Source organism: Sceloporus occidentalis, unplaced genomic scaffold (genome assembly GCF_023333645.1).
Source record: "Sceloporus occidentalis isolate IW3139 unplaced genomic scaffold, rSceOcc1.0.p SCAF_92, whole genome shotgun sequence".
Lineage (NCBI taxonomy): Eukaryota > Metazoa > Chordata > Lepidosauria > Squamata > Phrynosomatidae > Sceloporus > Sceloporus occidentalis.
This window is the reverse complement of record NW_028317072.1, coordinates 2,510,982-2,532,105: the sequence shown is the minus strand read 5'-3', so window position 1 is coordinate 2,532,105 and position 21,124 is coordinate 2,510,982. Positions and strand designations below refer to the sequence as shown.

The 21,124-nt window shown below is 41.1% G+C and overlaps 1 protein-coding gene across 4 annotated transcripts in view; it reads left to right on the top strand.

The window, feature by feature from the left end:
- LOC149284478 (serine/threonine-protein kinase 10-like) overlaps positions 1-21,124 on the top strand; it is a 102,734-nt gene that overhangs the window by 32,336 nt on the left and 49,274 nt on the right. For 2 of the 4 annotated variants that reach the window (XM_089496707.1, XM_089496706.1), the window contains exons 1-2: positions 17,189-17,352; positions 19,053-19,101. In XM_089496707.1, the coding sequence (XP_089352833.1) occupies positions 17,341-17,352; positions 19,053-19,101 (61 nt within the window). In that variant the 5' untranslated portion in view covers positions 17,189-17,340. Of the gene's footprint in view, positions 1-17,188; positions 17,353-19,052; positions 19,102-21,124 lie in introns of those variants that run through there. The other 2 variants (XM_089496704.1, XM_089496705.1) reach the window with 1 other exon arrangement.

Here is a 21,124-nt window from a genome sequence, read left to right as displayed (position 1 = left end):
GAGACTGGGAGAGTGTACCAGTGGGTTTACACAGTTGAGGTGGGATTTTAACCCTGGCCTCCAGAATCATAGTCCAGTTCTCAAGCCACTACACTACATTGGCTCACATCTATATCTATCTATTTCTATTTCTCTATCTTTATATGTATCTCAGTGTGTTCTCTCTTCTGTATTGCCTGCCATGTTTTCATAGTAAAATGAAGGTTTGTCTTAGGGGTGCAACAGCCAGGCACGAAAGAATGGTCCGAATCTGCTCCAGCTGGAAATGGGTCAGAGCCCCTTTGTCCGTATGGCCTGCTCTCAAGATGGGCAATGGATGCAGGGGCCAACCAGCACTGCCAGGAGTCAGACTATCCCAGCTCTTTTTTGCTCCGTCTTGAGGATTTTATCCCAAGATGTGTAGCAAATTTACCAACATTATCTCTTTGTACAATTCTCCTGCGGATTGTATCCCAAGATGTGTAGCAAATTTACCCCCCAATATCTCCTTGTACAACTGCAAATAAAAAAATGTAATGCCATTGCAGCTAGTCTTCATTTTGCTTGACCAGCTTTCAGTCTTTCTGGGATCCAGTGAGAACTTTCAAGAAGGTGTTAGTGTTCCCAGTTAACATTTTTAGTGCTCTTCTTATTCTGTAGCCAGCTATCTCTTTATAACTACAGTCATACCTCTGTATCTGTGGATTCTTTATCCACAGATTCAACCATCAGCGGCTTGCAAATATTCAAAGAAAGTATGAATTCCCAATAGCAAACTTCAATTTTGCCATATTACATAAGGGGCACCATTTTACTATGTCATTGTATTTAATAGGACTTGAGCATCCATGGATTTTGGTATCCATGGAGTGTCCTGGAACAAACCTCTGTGGATACAAGGGCCCACTGTATCTCTTTTGAACATGAGTTGTCAAAGCAAAAATTTTAAAAGCATTTCTTGTACCAGATGTGAGAGTGGAATCAGAATACACATGGCAGAATACGAAATCAAAAAATATGAAGAGAAAAAGTTGGCTTTATCCACTCAGAACATTTACTTGTTCATTTTAAATGCTATATTATCCTGCTTTTTCTTTAACTAAGAGAACTATGAAATATATGTAAGAAACTATTCTTATTTATGTAATTATGTTAGAAAAAGTTGGAGTGCTTGAGCAAGGGTTAGTCATTTAGGGCTTTGAGGAAGAACCTATTGTAACAGTAGAATTAAAGTGGAATACTGGGAAATGGAGATGATTCATAAGCTAACCACTACTACCCTCTGTCTACAGCAGCCAACCACAATGGTTCTGGAAAAAAAGACCTGGAAGGAAAACCTGTTTGTTTAAATATGTGTTGCTATTGTTGAATATTTCTTTTTTTAAAAAAAAGGATACAGTATTTGAATTGACTAAAATTCTGAGCTCATGGATGCTTAAGAACAACCCAAAAAATGATTCAGAAGAAGATGTGGGAAAGGAATAGATAGCAACTTGCCCCTTCCCTTTTCATTCACTGTGGTGTTATCTCAGTCTTGACACAGGAAGTTATGCATAATGGCTTCCGTGTTTTAAGTAAAATACTGGCAGCTGAATGGCTTTGCTCCATTTCTGAAGAGACTGCCTGTGACTCTGACACCTACTCACATGCTGTTGCAGTCCTCGCTTCTTCTTGAAGCCTTTCATCGGCTTTGCCTAACAGATTTTAGACATTTTAAAATTCAATATGCATTGTAACCTACTCACATTTTCCACTGGCAGTGAAAGTCCAGCAGAAGTTGGCAGTGGAAGTCCAGCTGAAGTTTAAAAAAAAAACCCTAATAGTTTTTTGTTGTTGTTAACTTTCTTCAAGTTGACTTTGATTTATGAGAACCCCAGTAAATGAGACACCTCCAAGACCCTCTATCCTCAACTGCTCCTTCAGGCTCATAGTAGTAGCCTTCTTGATTGAGATGTATGCAAATGGGGCAAAAGAAGCGGCTAGAGGCCGCTCCCATCCCAATCAAACCAGGACTGTGATGACTGCATGGGCCCACTTCGAAGTGGGCCATCGCCACATCCTGAACCCAGGTACTGACAAGAGTGGCTTTTTGCCATTCCTTTTTGTGCCAGCTCCTCTAGGTTTGCCTGCTCTTTGTACGGCTTCTGGCCACATTCAGAGCATGAATTGTATAAATGCCATAACCCCAATACGGCCCAAAGCCAGCACTTTTGGTCTGTGTGTTTCGGGCCTAAGTATCCATCTGGTATGCAGGCTATCCACTGTATATACTCTAAAAATTTTAGTCAGAAAATTGACCGCAAAAAAACTGGATTGACTTATCCATGGGTCAAGTGCTTTGGAATCATTTCCCTTTGCACCATACTTTACATCCTTTGTTACATGCCCCTAGGTTTTACCCTCAACTTATCCACAGGTCATATCAAAATCTATAATTTTGGCACCAAAACCTCGATTTATACATGAGATTGACTTATAATCGAGTAAATATGGTATTCATCTCCTCCCCTCTACCTTTGTCAGCATTATTACCTTTTTTTAGTTATGCCCTCTCATGATGTTTCCAAAGTACAACAGTCTCAGTTTAGTCATCCTGGCTTCCAGGAAGAGTTCTGGCTTGATCTCTTCCAGTGTCCATTTCTTTGTCTTTTTGGCCATCCACAGTATCCTCGGCCCAAAACAAACATGCCAAAAGGTCTGCTGTCAGGCCTTGTTGAGGGCGTGGCATTTACATGACGCATACCCTGAATGCATCCATAAGACACGTCGAGTCCATGTCAACCCAGAAGAGCTGGTGAAAAAATGAGCATACAAAAATTCTCCTTTTCAGCAGCTGGCGCAGAACCACAGCAGTGGGCAAGATCGAGGCTGGGTGCATGCGGTCACCGTGGCTCTGCAGTGATAGCTATGGAGCATCCTTTGGCCCCTCCTTTTGTCCTGTCTGTTTGATGCCTTGGCACTTTTCTGCAGCAGCAAATATCAAATTGAGTTGATTTTCTTTAGATAAGTTTCCTTTACATTCCACCTCTTGCATCTGTACATGGAAATGGGAAATACAATGTTCTTTTAACTTTTGACACAATGATTGATTATGTGTTCTTCAGCATTATTCTAATTTTTGATATTAGTAGTTAATGGTCTGTGCTGCAGTCGGTACCTGGTCTCATTTTTGCTGCAAGTATAGAGCTTCTCCTTCTTCTGTTTTCAATTATGCAGTTTATTATTTTTTGTATTGTCTGTCTTAGTGGTCGTCAAACTGTGTCCTTTAAGAGATTTTGCACTTCAGCTCCCAGAAGCCTCAGCCTCGTTGGCCAATAGTCTGGGATTCTGGGAGCTGAAGTCCAAAATCCTTTAAAGAACACAGTTTGGGGACCACTGGTCTATCTGATGATGCCCATGTATACAGTCTCCTGTCTGGTTGGATGAAAAATGTATTTGCAATTAATTAGATTGTTGGCCTTGCAAAAGTCTTATCAGTCATTCTCCAGCTTCATTTTTTTGTTCCTAATCCGATTTTTCCTATAATTTTTCATTCTGCTTTGGTTCCTACTTTTGCATTCCAGTCATCTATGATTAACAAAAAAAATCCTGTTTTGATGTGTTGTCAATTTCTTCACCATAGAATTTCTCAATATTTGCTTTGAGTTCTGTTGAGTTCAGTTGTGCCCTAGTCCATATCCCTGTTCGTTTTAGCTTTTTCCTCTGCCCTATTAACATTCTCTTTGTGTCCCATTGCTACATCTTATTTTATTTTGGATTGTCTCAACCTAGAGTTTTCTCAGTGAGAGGTTCCCACAAGAAGGTTCACCATACCCTCCCTCTGCATACATTATTAACCTTTTAGTATTGTCAGTTAAAAGGATGTGAATTGCCAGCACTCATCATTTTTTAAAGTGTTCACACTATCAGTGGAAGTAGAATGTGCATTTAGCAAGTGGGATGTTCCTTCTTATTTTTATCAGAACCATTGTGCTGGGTGTGGGGGGAAGCCCCAGATTCTTTAAAATTGTTTTTTGTATGTATCTATGTACATTATCCAGCATATGTTTGCATATGTATTTATCACCCACAGTGATATTTTCTTTACTACATCACCTACCCTGGATTTTGGTCTGTAGATTGTCAAGACAGAAACTCCAGTGCAGGCATGCCTGAAGGAAGAAAGCCCTTTGGAACTTGTCAGTTCTCCCAAAAATATTTTAAAGGTTAAAATGGAACATCAGTCAGGCCTGCAGTACAAGCACAAGCATGTAGATCGTCATGAAACCAAAGCCCTTATGAATTATTTTATTAACATGGAATAGTGCTCTAAAGAAAGGTGATTAGACTAGCGAGTGAGCTTCTAGAAAAGGCTTGACCATCCATATGAAAATAATACTACGTATCTGGGTTTAATAAAGTATCCTTTTGAAGAGATGTCAGTCAAGCAGATGCATGTGTATGCATGCATGCATATGTGCATGTGTGTTTAGCTACAAGAAGGGAAGATTAATTCTGCAGAAACTTTTGTACAAATAGTGGAAAATGAAAAAAGCATGTGATGCTTTGCTGACATCCTGACACTAGAGACCCTTGCTTGTTCCCTCCCTTCAATACATAGATGTAGCTACTAAATTCTTAAGGCCACTAAAGCACCCACAAAATTAGCTTTTGCTAACATGATCTTGCATTTTATGCTGTCTTATCAGTATCCATTTTTATGCTGGCCTTCTGCATCTCTGTATCTTTGGCTTCTCTTAAAACACGAGGCAAAGTAATCAGTTGGATAGTGCTGGGCCCTAGGAGAATGGATTAAAATTCTCCCTCTGTCATGATCATCACTTAAATTAACTAGTTTTTGTTCTTCTGTCTTCCTGTATTTAAAGTGGGAACTGTTCACAACATGAACGTGGTACATCATCTGGGAATACCTGTTTGCTGGGTGGACTAGATGAATATGAAGTTTGGTCAGTAGTGTGTTGGATGAAAGACCAATATTCCTATTCCCCACCACCACTCCCTTCTCCTTTTGTGTTGTGTCTTTTAGATTGTAAGCCTGAGGGCAGGGAACCGTCTGACTAAAACATTTATGTACAGCACTGTTTAAATTTACAGCGCTTTATAAATAAAGGTTAATAATAATAATAATAAAGAGCATATAAAAAAAGAATATAGGTGTAAAATTTTAAAAAACATTATTTACAGCTTCTTTCATTAACAAAAGGTTCATAAATACTGTATACACTGAAATGTAGTACAGTATTTTCTTTGGTGCATCTGTTCTCTTCTTTTTCCTCTTGATATGTAATTGTGGGTGATGGGTGACTTCCCCGAATATTTTCCCACTGGGCTATTTTGTTCAAGAAAAATAAGGCATTATTCCTGAGCCCCCTTGTGAATAGTTCTGTTGTGTTGTAAGGGAATAATGGCAAAATGGATGCAATCTGTTTTACAGAGTGTTAGTCATTGAAATTCCACCTACTGAATACTTGCATGCCAGACAAGCTGTTGACATTTGATGTTTTTTTTTCCAATGGGGATTGTTTTGTGTTCTGTGAAATCACCAGAAATCTGCTGTCACTGTTGTGCGATCACATACAAGCCTAGTAAGTATGGGTGAAGCTTTTAGTTGTGATATTTCTGTTTCGGTTTGTATATTTTTCTGTCAGACTTGATTCCTGTTTATGGAAGACATGGTGGCTTATAGATAGTTTGTAGTTCACCAGAGCAGTTAGGCATCTTTACTGCTTGTAGAAGCAGTCAAGGCTAGAAAGCCAAGATGCTGCTAAAAAGATTCCATGTAAAGGTCCACTGCACAACCCCTAATAATTAACTCTCCTGAGGTTAATAGAATTTTGTTCCACTTTCCCCCTGTTAGATCCACTTTACCCTTCCTAGCATGTTCACACAGCTAAGTTAGTGTGTACACCTGGAATTTCAATAGTGTTTTGAGTATTATCCCTATGTGGTTGCCATTGACAGAATGGCTACTGCGCCACACCCAGAGCCACAGAAACGTGGAAACAACACCAAGTTAAGTGCAGAAATTACATATATATCTGGAGTGATGCTGAGGAGGTGGACATTTCATACATGCATTCACATGTGTGTGTATACAAAAACATTTCAAAAGAGGACATTTCAATCTGGAAGGATACACAGAGTTGAGAAAGTGAGAAAGAATGACACGTTCCACACTTCCTCTCTCATCTCTATGTACTTTACAAGGCTGGTAGTAGCTTAGTAGTGCACAAATTATCAAAGGTCGAAAGACCCCCATTCCAGAGTCTGACGTAGCTTCTTTCTGATAGTCCCATCCCCTAGAATCATGGACATGATATAAACTCTTAACACCCTAGATTATCTCTTAGCTTGTGAATCTTTGAGGCAAATAAAAAACAAGCACAATTCAGGACACTACACTTGGGCGGTAAAAATTAAATGCAGAGATATAGGATGGGTGACAATTGGCTTGATGGCAGTATTTACAAAAGGGATATAGGCGTCTTAGTGGACCACAGGTTGAACATGAATCAGCAAGGCGATGCTGCAGATAAGAAAGCCAATGCAATTCTAGGCTGCATCTATAGAATTATAGTGTATAGGTTAAGGAAGCAATTGTACCACTCTATTCTGCTTTGGTCAGACTTCATCTGGAATATTGTGTCCAATTTTGGGTACCACAATTCAAGAAGAATGTTAACAAGCCAGAGCATGTCCAGAAAAGGGCGATAAAAATGATGAAAAGTCTGGAAACAATGCCCTATGAAAAATGGCTTAGGGAGCTTGGAGAAGAGAAGCTTAAAGGGTGATGTGATAACCATGTTTAAATATTTGAGGGATTGTCATATTATGGATGGAGCAAGCTTGTTTTCTGTTGCTCCAGAGAATAGGACCCAGAATAATGGATGCAAGCTACAGGAAAAGAGATTTTACATTGACATTAGGAAGAACTTACTGACATTGCTATTTGACAGTGGTAATCAGCTGTCTATGCACATCCAAAGGGGAAAGCCTGGATTCAGTATAGATGTTAGCATTTCTGGCAGTCAGTACTGATTGTTCATATTTTTGTGCCATGTGAAACATATACAGAGGGCAAAAAAGGAGGTCACTCTCTTCTCTAATGCTCACCCAAGGGCTGTCCTCAAGGCTGATATGTGTTATTTTGTACAGTGATTTTTGTTTGTTTACATTTTTTCAAAGAAAGAGATAGGATATCAGTGATTCACATCCCCTTTCTGTAGCAGTTTGGTCACAATATGTCAGTTTGCACAAGATTTGAGCACTAGGCCACTAATTTGTTCTGTTTTCTTAAACAGAGGTCAGTAGTGTGTGGGACAGAATTTTCAGAAGGTCAAACTATACAGAGAATGTAGTAATACTTTTGGGACAGTTTCAGAAAAGGGTACATACTCAGCAATATGCATCTCTCTCTCTCTCTCTCTCTCTCTCTCTCTCTCTCTCTCTCTCTCTCTCTCTCATACACACACACAGAAACACAGAGCTGTGTAGTTTTTTCTTCTGGATTAATTGTTGAGTGAATTGCCAGTTTGTGAAAGGGAGCGACCAAAGGTCATGAATTCTTCACATAGGAAGGGTGGTGCCAAGTTTGCAACACTAATCTTTGCTTTCTCAGCAATTACATTGTTATGCCAGAGAGGTAAATCCCCTTTGGTAAAAGGAGTGGAGATTGTGTTAAAAGGGTTGAAAGGATGGATTTTTATCTCCCTTCTTAGGTGTCTCAAAAAAATGCTAATTCAGACATCAATTAAAAGGTATTCTGCTGACTGCTGAGCTGCAAGAGTTTTTTCTCAGGTCCTGTGTTTGCATTTCATTACACAATAATGAGATGGATTTTTCATCTTCTTCAAATATTTTCCTCTGAAATGAAAGCTGATCTTCAGAATTCCATGAAGTTTTGATTATATAGATGTTTATTTTTCTCTTAGAGTCGGGAGTAACTTCTGATTGTAGCCATGAGCCAGCATAGCCTGAGAGCTGTTCCAAGCTTGATGGGTTTGGGTTGAGCCTGTCAGTTCATTTTTCCTAATTCCATTTCACCAATTCTCATACAGACCAGGAGGGTTGTGAAAATGGCTAGACCAGAACTCACAGAGCTGCTTCTAACCTAGTCAACTTTAAAGCCTAAAGAAAACATCCTTTTCCACTTCAGAAAGGCTAGATAAACTTGTGTGTTATTTGTCAATTCTTTCATATCCCCAAAACTTAAGTCTAGACATCCCTTGGGACAGAACAGGAGAAGTGACAGATAAGAAGCCATATTTGGTGGTTTATCATATAAATATGGATTTGCTGCAACAGCACAGCTATTTGTGTTTCTAGAGGCTGGGTACGCTTTATGGATAGAACACTGCTCTTATGACTGACATTACCACATGTCTTGGCGTCATTGCTACTGTACAACTGGTGGTGACGGGTGGATCTTTTTAAAGCATAGCTGTGCAAAAGCAGCAGGGTGTATGAAGATCATGTTCTGAATTATCTTCTTCCCAGGAAGGAGGTGATGAGGATGTGAGTGGATGGACTTTATAGAGCAGGGGTAGGCAAGCTTTTGGAGCCGGGGGCCGGGTTGCCGACCCCTGTTATAGAGTCATGAAAGATGTGCAAATCATGTTGTCACAGATCATTTTGGAATCCACAAAGGCTTGGCTGTCAGGAGTATGCCTATGTTTACTCAAGAGATGAAGGCCAGAATAAATGGTCGATGCTCATCCTCTTCAACTTTCTTTAGTATATACAGTGGACCCTTGTTATATGCTGGGGTTTGGTTCCAAGATCCCCCATGTATAACAAAATCCATGGATGCTCAAGTCCCATTAAATATAATGACATAGCAAAATGGTGTCCCTTATAAAAAATGGAAAATCAAGGTTTGATATTTGAAATGTATACTTTTTTTTGAACATTTTCAAACCGTGGATGCTTGAATCCGTGTATAAAAAATCTGTTTATAAGAAGGGCTGACTGTAATATTAAACTTCAGTATATAGCAGTATATACTACTCCATGCTAAACTCCACAAGCTTCTTGTGAGTTGCTGTGAAAAAGGCGAACTACCATCAGATCTCCGAGATGCAGTCATCATCACCCTGTACAAGAAAAAAGGAGCAAAATCGGATTGCTCAAACTATCGAGGTATAACAATGCTCTCCATTGCTGGAAAAATCCTTGCAAGGATACTGCTGAACAGATTAGTCCCTGCTATTGCAGAAGAACCTCTCCCTGAATGCCAGTGTGGCTTTAGAGCTAATAGGAGCACTACAGACATGGTATTTGCCCTTAGACAACTGCAAGAGAAATGTAGAGAGCAGAACAAAGGACTCTATGTAACATTTGTTGACCTCACCAAAGCCTTCGACACTGTGAGTAGAAAAGGTCTGTGGCAGATCCTGGAACAACTAGGATGCCCCCCCAAATTCCTCAAAATGATCATCCTGCTACATGAAGGCCAGCAAGGTCAAGTCAGATATGGTGACGCTCTCTCGGAGCCCTTTCTAATAACTAATGGTGTGAAACAAGGTTGTGTTCTCGCTCCAACTCTATTTACAATCTTCTTCATCATGATGCTCCAAAGGGCTACAGCAGATCTCAAAGAAGAAGACGGCATTTATATACGCTACCGTACTGATGGTAGCCTGTTTAACTTAAGCCGCCTGAGGGCCCACACTAAGACTCTAAACTATCTAGTCCGTGAGCTGCTTTTTGCTGACGATGCTGCCCTCATTGCCCATACGGAAGCAGCTCTGCAGTGCCTAACATCTTGTTTTGCAACAGCTGCAGAGCTCTTTGGGCTGGAAGTCAGTCTGAAGAAAACAGAAGTTCTCTACCAGCTGGCACCACAGGAAGAACACTACCATCCCCACATCACTGTAGGCACATCTGTGCTCAAGTCCATCCAGCAGTTCACCTACCTGGGAAGCATCATCTCCTCAGATGCTAAGATTGATAAAGAGATCGATCACAAATTAGCAAAGGCATATAGTGCATTCGGAAGGCTTAACAAAAGAGTCTGGAGTAACAAACACTTGAGGCGAAGCACAAAAATCAGTGTGTATAGAGCCATTGTACTGTCTATTCTCCTCTATGGGTCTGAAACAGGGGTCACCTATCGCCAACACCTACGACTCCTTGAACGCTTTCATCAGCGCTGTTTACGCACAATTCTAAATATACACTGGACTGACTATGTGACGAATGTTGCTGTCCTTGAGCAAGCAGGGATCACCAGCATTGAGGCCATGCTATTGAGGACGCAGCTGCGCTGGGCAGGACACGTTTCTAGGATGAAGGACCATCGCCTCCCAAAAATACTATTCTACTGTGAACTCACCACGGGTCAGCGTAAGAGGGGTGCCCCAAAGAAGAGATACAAGGACTCCCTGAAACAACATCTCAGGCTTGGCCAAATTGATCACCAACAATGGTCTGCCCTGACCTCACATCGGGAGGCATGGAGACACACTATCTGCGATGCTGTAGCTTTTTTCGAAAGCTCACACCGAACGAGTCTCAAAGAGAAATGACAACACAGAAAGAACCGCAACCCGGAAACATCACCCAAAGAGACTACGCTGTGCTTTCTGCAACCGGACCTGTTTGTCCTGGATTGGCCTTTTTAGTCACCAACGCACTTGTACAAAGCGCGGGATGAGTCCTTCCTGAATCTTCATTCGTGAAACAAAGCCAGATATAGCAGTATACTTTGTGAAAACCAAAGGCATTATTTGCTCACTGTTAAAAACAGAATGCTGGATGTGGATATGATCCAAAAATGTATTTGTTGAGTTCTTTGCCAAACTATGTTTTTCATTCTAAGTCTTCCTATCTGGAAAATGATATAAATGGATTGGTTTGATGAACAGGAATTGGGATCACAGCCTGGGTATGTTACTATAGCTTTTGCAGTTTTATACAGTTGCTGTCCAAACCAGTAACCTATTTGAGAGTAATCTGAGAGATCAGAACTGAAAAGTAAGTTGAGCTCAAAAGGGAAGGTCAAGGGGTTAATGTTTTCCAAAGGTTTGATGAGCTGCGAGAATAGTAAGTGTGTATAGCCTGTGGATCTTCTTTCTTGGGTTTTTGTTTAAGGAAGACCATCAGAAAGTTCTCTTGTTCTTGAGTCCTCTTTTAAGTTTGGAGTTGCTCTGCAGATTGGCTAGGCTTTGTTTCTTTCACTGTTCAATGGGCAAAACCTGAACAACACAAAACATTGCTTAATACTGTGTTCTGCAGGGTAGGACAAATAGATCATTATGGCCCGTTCCGCACGGGACTTTGCAGCGCCCCCGTCATGTGCTAGGGGTTGGCCGAGGACCTAGCGTCCATACCGGCCTCACCCCAGCACGTGACGGGGGCGTAAAAATGGCCGCGCCCTATACACACGGGCGCGACCATTTTTACGTGCCGGACACTTAGCGTCCGCATGTAGCGTTGCAAAAATGATGCGTCGAGTGCACCATTGGCGCCTCGTCACGTCATTTCCGCAACTCGAGAAGAAGCACCATTTTGGTGCTTCTTTTTAGCTGCACCGGGAAGCCTCGCAGTTTGGCCACTGGGGCTTCTCGGTGCAGCTAATGATGGCGCAGGCAGAGCGCCACTTTTCGGCGCTCTGTAACGCGCCTATGTATGTGGCTAGAAGGCAAACTTTGTAATTGGGGTTTATACAGCTGGGAGTATTTGAGTTAGTACTGCAACTTGAACTGGATTTCCAAGCTCCAAGGAGGAGATGTACATATTAGCAGTTTAAAACAACAAGTGTCCACCCATACTCCTTTACTTTTCTTTTCTTAATTACAAATGCATCATTTTGTAATCTCCCAGGTTCTTTCTACATGACAGCTGGGCCTCCCTTCACATCTTTTCTTATTGGCTTTTCTAACCATTCTGTATTCTTTCTTTGTACTAAAGGCATTGGTTCTCTTCTTTCAAACCCTTCTTTTCTTAGGCCTTCTTCTTTTAAACTAGAGCAAGGCAGTGTAGACACCTTGAGGGCTCATTCCCACTGGCAGAATAACACAGGTTGTGATTTGGGTCCGGTTCTTGTCTGTAACCGATTTCAAAAGATCCTTCATACTCACTATAAAAGGGGATCTTTTTTATGCCATTTGAATCAGCTTGGCTTTTTTTTTTTGTTCCCATTTGCACCGCTTCAAGCTGGGGGGGAGCCAACACCGGCGAGGGCAGGGAGGAGGCTGGCAGAGGGAGAGAGCCAAGGCTGGGGACAGCGAGCAGACACCAGGGAAGCCATGCAGGGAAGCCAAGCATGGAAAGAAGGAAGGCACTGGGGAGGCAAGTGAGGAAGCCAAGTGGGGAAGGAATGAAGGCACCGGGGGAGGCAAGCGGGGAAGGAATGAAGGCACCAGGGGGACAGAGGAAGAGGATGAAGGGGAGGACAATTTTTTTAAAATAAAATATAGAATTTTTGATTATTTGCAAGGCAAGTAGTTGCAAAATCAATCAATCACATATTCTATCAAATTTCAAGCAATCACATATTCTATCAAACAATCATACATTCTATCAATTTTATTTAAAAAAAACAAGTACACAGGCAGCCAAGGCGAAGAACAGTGAGCAGGCACTGAGGAAGCCATGCAAGGAAGCCAAGCGAGGAAGGAAGGAAGGCACCAACAAGGTAAATAAAGGAGGAAGGAAGGCACCAAGGAGGCAAGTGGGGAAGGAAAGAACGCACCAGGGAAGCCAAGCGGGGAAGGAAGGAAGGCACCAGGGAAACCAAGCGGGGAAGGAAGGAAGACATTGAGGGAGGTAAGTGGGGGAGGAAGGAAGGCCCCAGGGGAGGCAAGCAGGGAAGGAAGGAAGGCACGGGGGGGGGGGGGGGGAATGAAGGGGAGGGCAACGTTTTCTTTAAAAAAAATAAAATATAGAATTTTCGATTGATTGATTTTGCAACTACTTGCCTTGCAATCAAACAATTGCACATTCTATCAATTTTATTTTTTTTTTAAAAAAAACACAAGTACACAAGCAGCGCTGCAAGGGGGGGAAATCGTGGATCTGTCAAAACGTTACCTCCTCTACCATTTCTCCCTCCCCTCAGAAAGAATTGATTCTGATCTGTGTAAATTTACAGCGCTTTATAAATAAAGGTTAATAATAATAATCTGGCATTCCCACTGTTAGGAATCTGAACCGAGTCTTCTCAAAAGAACCTCAAAATAACTGCTACCAAAAAAAACCCGGGCTTTTAGTGTTTGCTCTGCTTTATTTCTCCTGGAATCGATGCAATGAGGATCAGAATCTATTTCCAGTGGGAACTAGGGGCATATACATTGAATCAGGATTCAGGGCTTACATAATATTTAACTCTGGTCATTGAGGGACAAAGGCATGAGGAGAGATGTTGCCTAAGGTCATGGATGGATGAATGGTAGAGGGAGTTTTGGAATGTGGTGTAAGCAGGCTGGGAACCAGAAAGGAGATAACAGTACACTAAACTGCTGTGATGCTCAGGTGTTAACTGGTGTTATTATATGTGGAGTATGCTGTTCCATGTTTGAAGATAAGATGTGCAATATACAGTACATTAATTTTAAATGTAGTAAGAGACATTATCTGGAAGTGATGGATTAAACATAGCATATAGAAATTGTTGTGCCCTGCATTAAATAAGACGGGATACTGCAGTCAGTCTAGAAAACATCCAGGGGTAGCCATGTTGGCCATATAGCAAATAGAATAACATCAAAACAAAAAAACAAAGCAATGATACTTTTATTGGGTCAACGAAAATGCCCAATATATGCTTTTGCATCAGGAAAACTTTAGGTGGTGTTGAGATAAAACATGCCAATGCAGTCCAAATTTTAGGGAATTTTTTTTTAACCTTTGTTGGGGGTAGAAACCTCAAATAGTAAGGTCCCAGTCCACTGGCTTTCAATTTAGGATTCCCCCGTTGCGGCACCAGGGTTAGCCGTGTTGGCCATATAGCAAAATCCAGTAAGATCAACAACAACAAAAAGAAAACACCACCAAACAGTGATATCTTTATTGGGACAACTAAAATGCAGTCTGTCTGATTTGTCTAATAAATAAATGGACCTAGCTGAAATGTGTTCGAGCTCCTTTGTGCAAAATGAGCTGGATTTGGATTATGTTGACCATGTTGGTGGTAAATCATAGAATCATAGGGTTGGAAGAGACCGCACGGGCCATCCAGTCCAACCTCCTGCCATGCAGGAAATCCAAATCAAAGCATTCCCGACAGATGGCCATCTAGCCTTTGCTTAAAGACCTCCAGGGAAGGAGACTCCACTACACTCCGAGGGAATGTGTTCCACTGTCGAACAGCCCTTACTGTCAGGAAGTTCTTCCTAATGTTGAGGTGGAATCTCTTTTCCTGTAGCTTGCATCCATTGTTCCGGGTCCTGTTCTCTGGAGCAGCAGAAAACAAGCTTGCTCCCTCCTCAATATGACATCCTTTCAAATATTTAAACAGGGCTACTGGGTGGCAATGGCAATGGCAGAAGCACCTGGTGTGATAAACTTCTAAGTCTATGAAAGCTTATGCCACAACACTTTTCTTTCAGTTAGGTGCTACAAGATGCCATTGCACACTGATATTCCAGACTAAGGGGCCTGAACAGACAGGCCAAAATAAAGCTGCTTTGGGTCACTTTTGAGGTATGTTGCTTAAATGAAACACACATCTTAAGGGGCCAGAAGCTGCGCCAAAGCTGCACTCCATTCCTTGGTACTGGAGCGTGGCTTTGGCATGGCTTCCAGCCTCTTACGACGCATGCATCATTTAAATAGCATACCTCCAAAGTGACCTGAAGCAGCTTTATTTTGGCCTGTCTGTTCGGGCCCTAACTCAGCTGTCTCTGTAGGTATGAGAGTTTGGAAAAAATTTTGGCCTACAGTTTCCAGAATCTTGTAGGATCTTGGCCCTGGCCATATTGACTGGGAGATGCTGGTAATTACTGTTCTAAACATAACTTTTTGAAGCTCTGATATTTATATTCATAATTCAATCAAAGCATCTGAAGTGATGCATTGAAACTTTTATTGCCAAATTACACAAAATGCTAATTTAACTGCATGTACCATCCAGACAAGACTTTCCAGTCATGGCAATGACTGGTTATATTTAGAGCTGTAACCATGATGCAGACAAATGGCACACTGCTTAATCAGTCAGTAAAATACTTTTAAGGATGGCCCAGAGGCCTTTTCTGGAGCAGAACCTTAGGGTTCTCAGCTTAAAGCAGAGGACGTGTCTGTAAGTGCTGCTGTTGTTGTGATACTTAAAGGATATCCAACCTGCCTTTCAAGATATACTGCCCTTTTGCTAGATAAGCAATTTGCAACACAAGAAAGATTAAAAAATACATTTTAAGCACCTCCTTCTTTTCACTGGTCAGGTAGCACTATTTATAGTAGCCCCTGGAAAGCCTTGTGGCAGTGAGGGGAACGAAAAAATGCTTCTGACTTCCTTGCTGCTCTTCCGGGTTCCTGGCAAGTGAGATTTGTAGAGGCCTGAAGTGAGATCCTCTAGATTTTTTGTGGAGGTCCTACTGATGGAGGTTGGTGGTTCTATGTTTTCCTGGTCACCTCCCCAGCGTGCTACCAAGAAGGAATGTTGAATTTCTGCCATGTGATTGCTAAAGGCAGGGACCTCTGTCAGCAAAGGAAATGGCACACCTAGTTGGCAAACATATGAATGCTAGTGTATTTGTGCCTGTATCTCTGATATTTGGAGCAACGTGAGAAAAAAGCAACAGGACCAGGATGACTGGAGGAAACATTTTGCACACAAATTTTGCAGGCAGAAGTGGCCAAATAAATTCAAGAAATTTTGAAATTAAGGGAAACAGTTATTAAGGTTAAGCTCTGGGCAAAAATAAATCATGAAGGGAAAACATTCAGGATGTTGAAGTAAGGTAGGCAGAGAACTGCCAGGTAACATTGTTTTTTCGAACCAACAAAGGGATACACAAGCAATGTGTTGTTGACCTTTCCCTTTCTTCGTCTGTAGAAACTTCTAAACACAGAGTCTTCTGTCTCTGTTTGAGGCCATGTTTTAATAGCTTGGGCACTGATCTATCCTTTCTTTTGTGAAAGTTGCACCAGTCCCACAAATAATCTTTCACCCATGGACATTTCTCTCTTTCTATCTGATGAAGTAGACTCTGGTTTTTGAAAGCTTATGTTGTAATAAATCTAGTATTGAAAGGGCATAGGGCCCTGTTGTAAGCCACAAAAATTCTTGCATATTTAACATTTAAAAAAAACAGGATGTGATATTCCAATACTGATGTCAGTTCAGTGAAAAGTGGAACTAAGCAGTCATATTAAAAATCACATTATTGCTGGGAGTACTTGCCTCGTTTAATTACCTATATTGTGTCACCATTTATTGTGGTAAATGATAACATTTTATTTTTGTGAGTAGGTTTCCAGGATGTTGAAAACAGTCTCCAAGAAGGGTGGTGCACCTGATAATCAACACTTGGGTTTTTCCTTATAATAAAGCATTGCATTTTAGCACAGAAGACATTTATTTATTTATTATATTTATATCCTGCTTTTCCCCCAAGATTGAGACACAAAGCAACTTACAAATTAAAATAATAGTACAATTAAAAATAGACAAAAGAGAGCATTAGAACAGAATTAAACTACTGCAATCTTAAAACACATCACAATTAAAAAGATCAAGACTGTCTGAATGTAGAACAGAAAGGTGGGTTTTAGAGGTTTTAGAAGTTCATTAGTCTCCCAAATGCACATCCCAACTGCAGTCAAAAGTGAGATTTCCAGTTTAAAAATACAGGTGTGCTGCTGTGTGTACTATAAATATGGAAACTATGGTGGAAATATTTTATTTGTTCCTTAAGCTGGGACTCAACAGTAGTTATCCCTGCAACTTGCAGCTAGTTTTTTAATGTTTTGGTTGTGTTCAAGCCCAGTAAGTAAAATGGAAACCTGATTTGTTGTTGCAACATCACAGCATGGTTTAGGGACTTGTTTTGAAGAATCCCATAATGAAGATAGGCAGCCATATTTGTTAAGTCAAAAGATGGGGAAACTTTGAACAATGATGACAAAGCCTGAAAACTAAGTTCTCCTTTATCTTCTTAGGTTGGTTGTTGTTTCCCATTTGAAGGACAAAGTCTGGGGCGAATTGCCAGTTAGCCAATTAACTAGCAAAATAGAAGCTAGGGGGTGTCGTGATTTTTGTGATGCTTCTGAGCAGCTATTTCCACATCAACCCTCAAATATGACAACTATGTCATTCTGTTGGCAAGTGGAAGAATTTGGAACAGCCCTCTCTTCCAGCTGCAATCAAAACCTGTAAACAAACACATAAATGGTGTGGGAGCCTTTAGGCCACTTTGGATGGGCTTCCAGGTATGTGGAGGGTGGGCTTGTTTTGATGTTGTATTTCTTTTTGTGCCTGTAATGAACTGACAGGATGTTTTCCTACATAGTGGGAGGTCTTGAGGGACATGTTCAGATGGCAGTTCTTCAAGATATACAAATACCAGACAGGAAGATAATAGCTAAAAGGATAAAAGGCAAACAGGGAATTTCTTTGTTCAGATTCTACTTTTGCCACAGATTCATGAGATAGCTGTAGGCCAACTGACCTCTGATATCCCTGCCCCTTGCATCTGCAGTATGGGAATAATAATGGTGGTGGTGGTGGTGGTGGTTAATGGTGGCCTACCTTACATGACTGTCGTAACAATTCTGAGATTAAAGTGCCTTGAATACTCAAAAGCCCTTTATGTTAATGAAGATGTAGTAACATTATTTCTGTTGGAAAGAAGTGTTGGTTGAAATGTATAGATCTTGCATGCAGTCTTATATGTGGGTGCAGTTGTATCTGTGTGTTGTGACCTGTTTGTGTATACCTCTCTATATCTAAAGAAAGGGGGGGATTTAATCTGCTTGTTTTTAGGAGCAGCACCTGAGTTCTAATATAATAATAATAATAATAATAATAATAATAATAATAAAGATTTATTTCTAGCCCGCCTTATCACAGAGAATCTGGGCGGGTTACAACAATAAAATACATCAAAGTTACAGTAAAATCCAAGAAGAAAACAGTCCCTATACCCATCCCCCATTCCCAATGCTAAAGCAAGATTAAACAGTATAAAAGCATTAAAAACTATTAAAACATTAAAGTATTCAACTAGAATTTAGAGGAGGCATTTTTCATAACCGTGATCATGTTCATGTCAGGTTTGTTTCCCATCTATATCTATATTTCTATACCTATAGCCCGGTACAGATGGGCCAAAAAGGACACCCTCATCATGTGCGAGGGGCGGCTCTTCTAGACCCCCCCCTTGCACGTGACAAGGGTGTCCTCGCTGCGTGGTGCTGAATAGATGGTACGCGTAGCGATGACATCACTGCTGCACAGCATCCAGATGTAGCCACACAGCAGCAACGTGCTCGCACCGCTGCCAGCTGTTTGTGGTGGCGCAAAAAGAAGCTGCTTTATAGCACTCCTTTTTTCTCGTGTAGCTGCCTCATGCAATTTGGTTGCTACGGCACGGCTACGCGGAAAAGAGAGGCGACTCCTGGCCACCTCTTTCTGGCGGTCTGTACCCCACCTGTATCTCTATATCTGGGGAGGGGCAATTACGTTGGAAAGGCCTGCTGGAAGAGATCCATCTTGAGTGCTTTCTTAAAAGCTGTCAGAGTGGAAATGTGGTGGATCTCCTCTGGCAGGTTGTTCCATAATTTTGGAGCAGCAGTAGAGAAGGCCCTCTGGGAAACTGATGTTAGCCTAGATTTTTTAGGCTACAATAAATTCTTCCCAGAGGACCTTAATGTGCGGGATGCACAATACGAAAGAAGGCATTCCCTCAAGTATTCAAACACCTTATAATGTTTCAGTAAGTACAACTGCTCAATTGGACAAAAAGTTAGTTAAAGAATTTGGCTTCATTCAAACCATTTTAATCCAAGGTTTGTAGTCTGGTGGTTCTTCTTTCTCATAGTATCTGAGCTACACTTTCAAATATAACTTCTGTTTGCCCAGGTTAAAATCTATCTTTTTGTCATTTCTTTCTTTCTTTCTTTTTTGGTAGATCATGATTGAGTTTTGTCCTGGTGGAGCGGTGGATGCTACTATGCTAGGTGAGTGCCCTGGTGACTCGAAAGAAAGAAAGAAAAAAAGAAAGAATTATCTTGTGGTATGCTGACGAATAACCCACTGACTTAAGTCTCCATTGCACCTTCCACCTCTGCTGGAAGCCAAAGTACAGATATGTGCCCAAAGCGTGTGTATAACAGCCGAAAGGTGACCATGTGTATGGATAGAGGATTAAGGAAGTGGAAGACACCTGGCACTAGGGAAAGGATTTTGTTTTTTACAGCTTTAGTTGAAATACAAAATAACTGATAGATAGAGGGATGTTTTGCTTTATCTCCAAAGCCTGGCTGGTAATGATGGTTCCATGATTGCGAATAGGGATTTATAGCAGCTACTGCCTTTGAAGGGCAAGCCCATACAAAGACTGTTTTGTAATGATGGAATGTCACCTGAATTTGCTGCAGCTGAGATTTTGAGGTGAACAGTGGCTGTGTCTTGGTGTTTCCTTCCTGGTACTACAGAAAGGGAGCTTTCATGCTCCTCAGGTTTATCATTTCTGATCAGGCACAGCATCTCCAGTTTCAAAGATACTCTTTTGCACCAAGGACTTGCTTTTAGAAAAAAGGGAAACAGCTAGAGGAAAAACCTTGCTTTCTTTTTTTGAATCCCAGCTGTTTGGCCCCTTTGCTCAATGCAAGGCAGCAGGTGGCAAGAGCTGCACCCTGCTAGAGGAGGCATTGCTCAGGAGCCACAGTTCTAAATTCCCAGACTGTGGCTTCCAAGAAAAGAAAGAGAAACATAGAAAGTAGATGAAGTCGTTATTCAAATCCTGATTTCTCCTGTTGGTGAGTGAATTCCAACTGTGCACTTTGTATTTCTGTTTAGTTTATCCCTTGGTCACTGGCTAGTCTTGCACACAGGGGAATTACGATAATGAAAATTCTCTTTAGTCAAATATTGTTATCGAGAAACATGTAGAATGGAAGGAATGGCAAACATCGCCCCCCCCCCCACATCATTATCTTCCTAGCTGTGCTTAGAATAATTTAAAATAAAATAGCCCAAACTTCCTTAATGGTACAAAAAAACACATGCTGAAAAGAGAACTTTTCACTGACTCCTTGGATGATACACAGTGGGCTCTTGTTATCCACTGGGGTTTGGTTCCAGGAATCCTTGTGGATAACAAAATCCGTGGATGCTCAAATCCCATTAAGTACAATGGCATAGCAAAATGGTGTCCTTTATATAAAATGGCAAAATCAAGGTGTGCTATTTGGAGTTTATGCTTTTACTGAATATTTTCAAGCCATGGATGCTTGAATCCATGGATAAAAAATCTGTGGATAAGGAGGGCCCACTGTATTTCACTGAGGAATGAATGGTTGTCCTACCTAACAGCTTGTTATTGGATTGCCCCTTTGTGTCTCTCACAGTAGTTTGTCTCATTCCTGCCAAATGCATGATCCATTCTTAGATGTGTGTTTTCTTTGAGAACCTTGCAGAAATGTTTGATAGATGAAAGAGTGAGCAAGGAAAGTCTTAATCTCTTATTCTGTACAGCAATATCTAAAAATTGGCAAAGCCTCTATCCATACACATGGCTTTTGTCAAAAGAAGCTCCTTTTTACAAAGTCTTTTCCCTCCTGTCCAGCTCCAGCTTAATCTCCTAGTCTCTATCTAGCTGAAAGTTTTGTTTTTGTTGTTTGCAGCATGGGCACTGAGAGGATTATGAAGGAGGTCAGGAGGAACACAGATTTTTGGTGTTGGGTTGCAGCAGATGTCTGCAGTAAACATTGTAACAACATTTAGCTGAGAAAGAATGGGATTCTAATGTAATTGATCCAATTGTATTTGTGTGTGCCTGCTTACAACAGGCAAGGTAAACAGGAGCTGCCTCCAGAATCCCTTACTAAGTATGTGTGAAAAGAAAAACTGAATGAAATGTAGAAAGGAAGCAAGCCTGCCTAACCAGCTGTCCTTATTAATGGAACATACATCCATAAATATGGCCACAAAAATGGAAATCATAAGGAAAATGGAGGCTTGTGAAAGAATTTATCCATG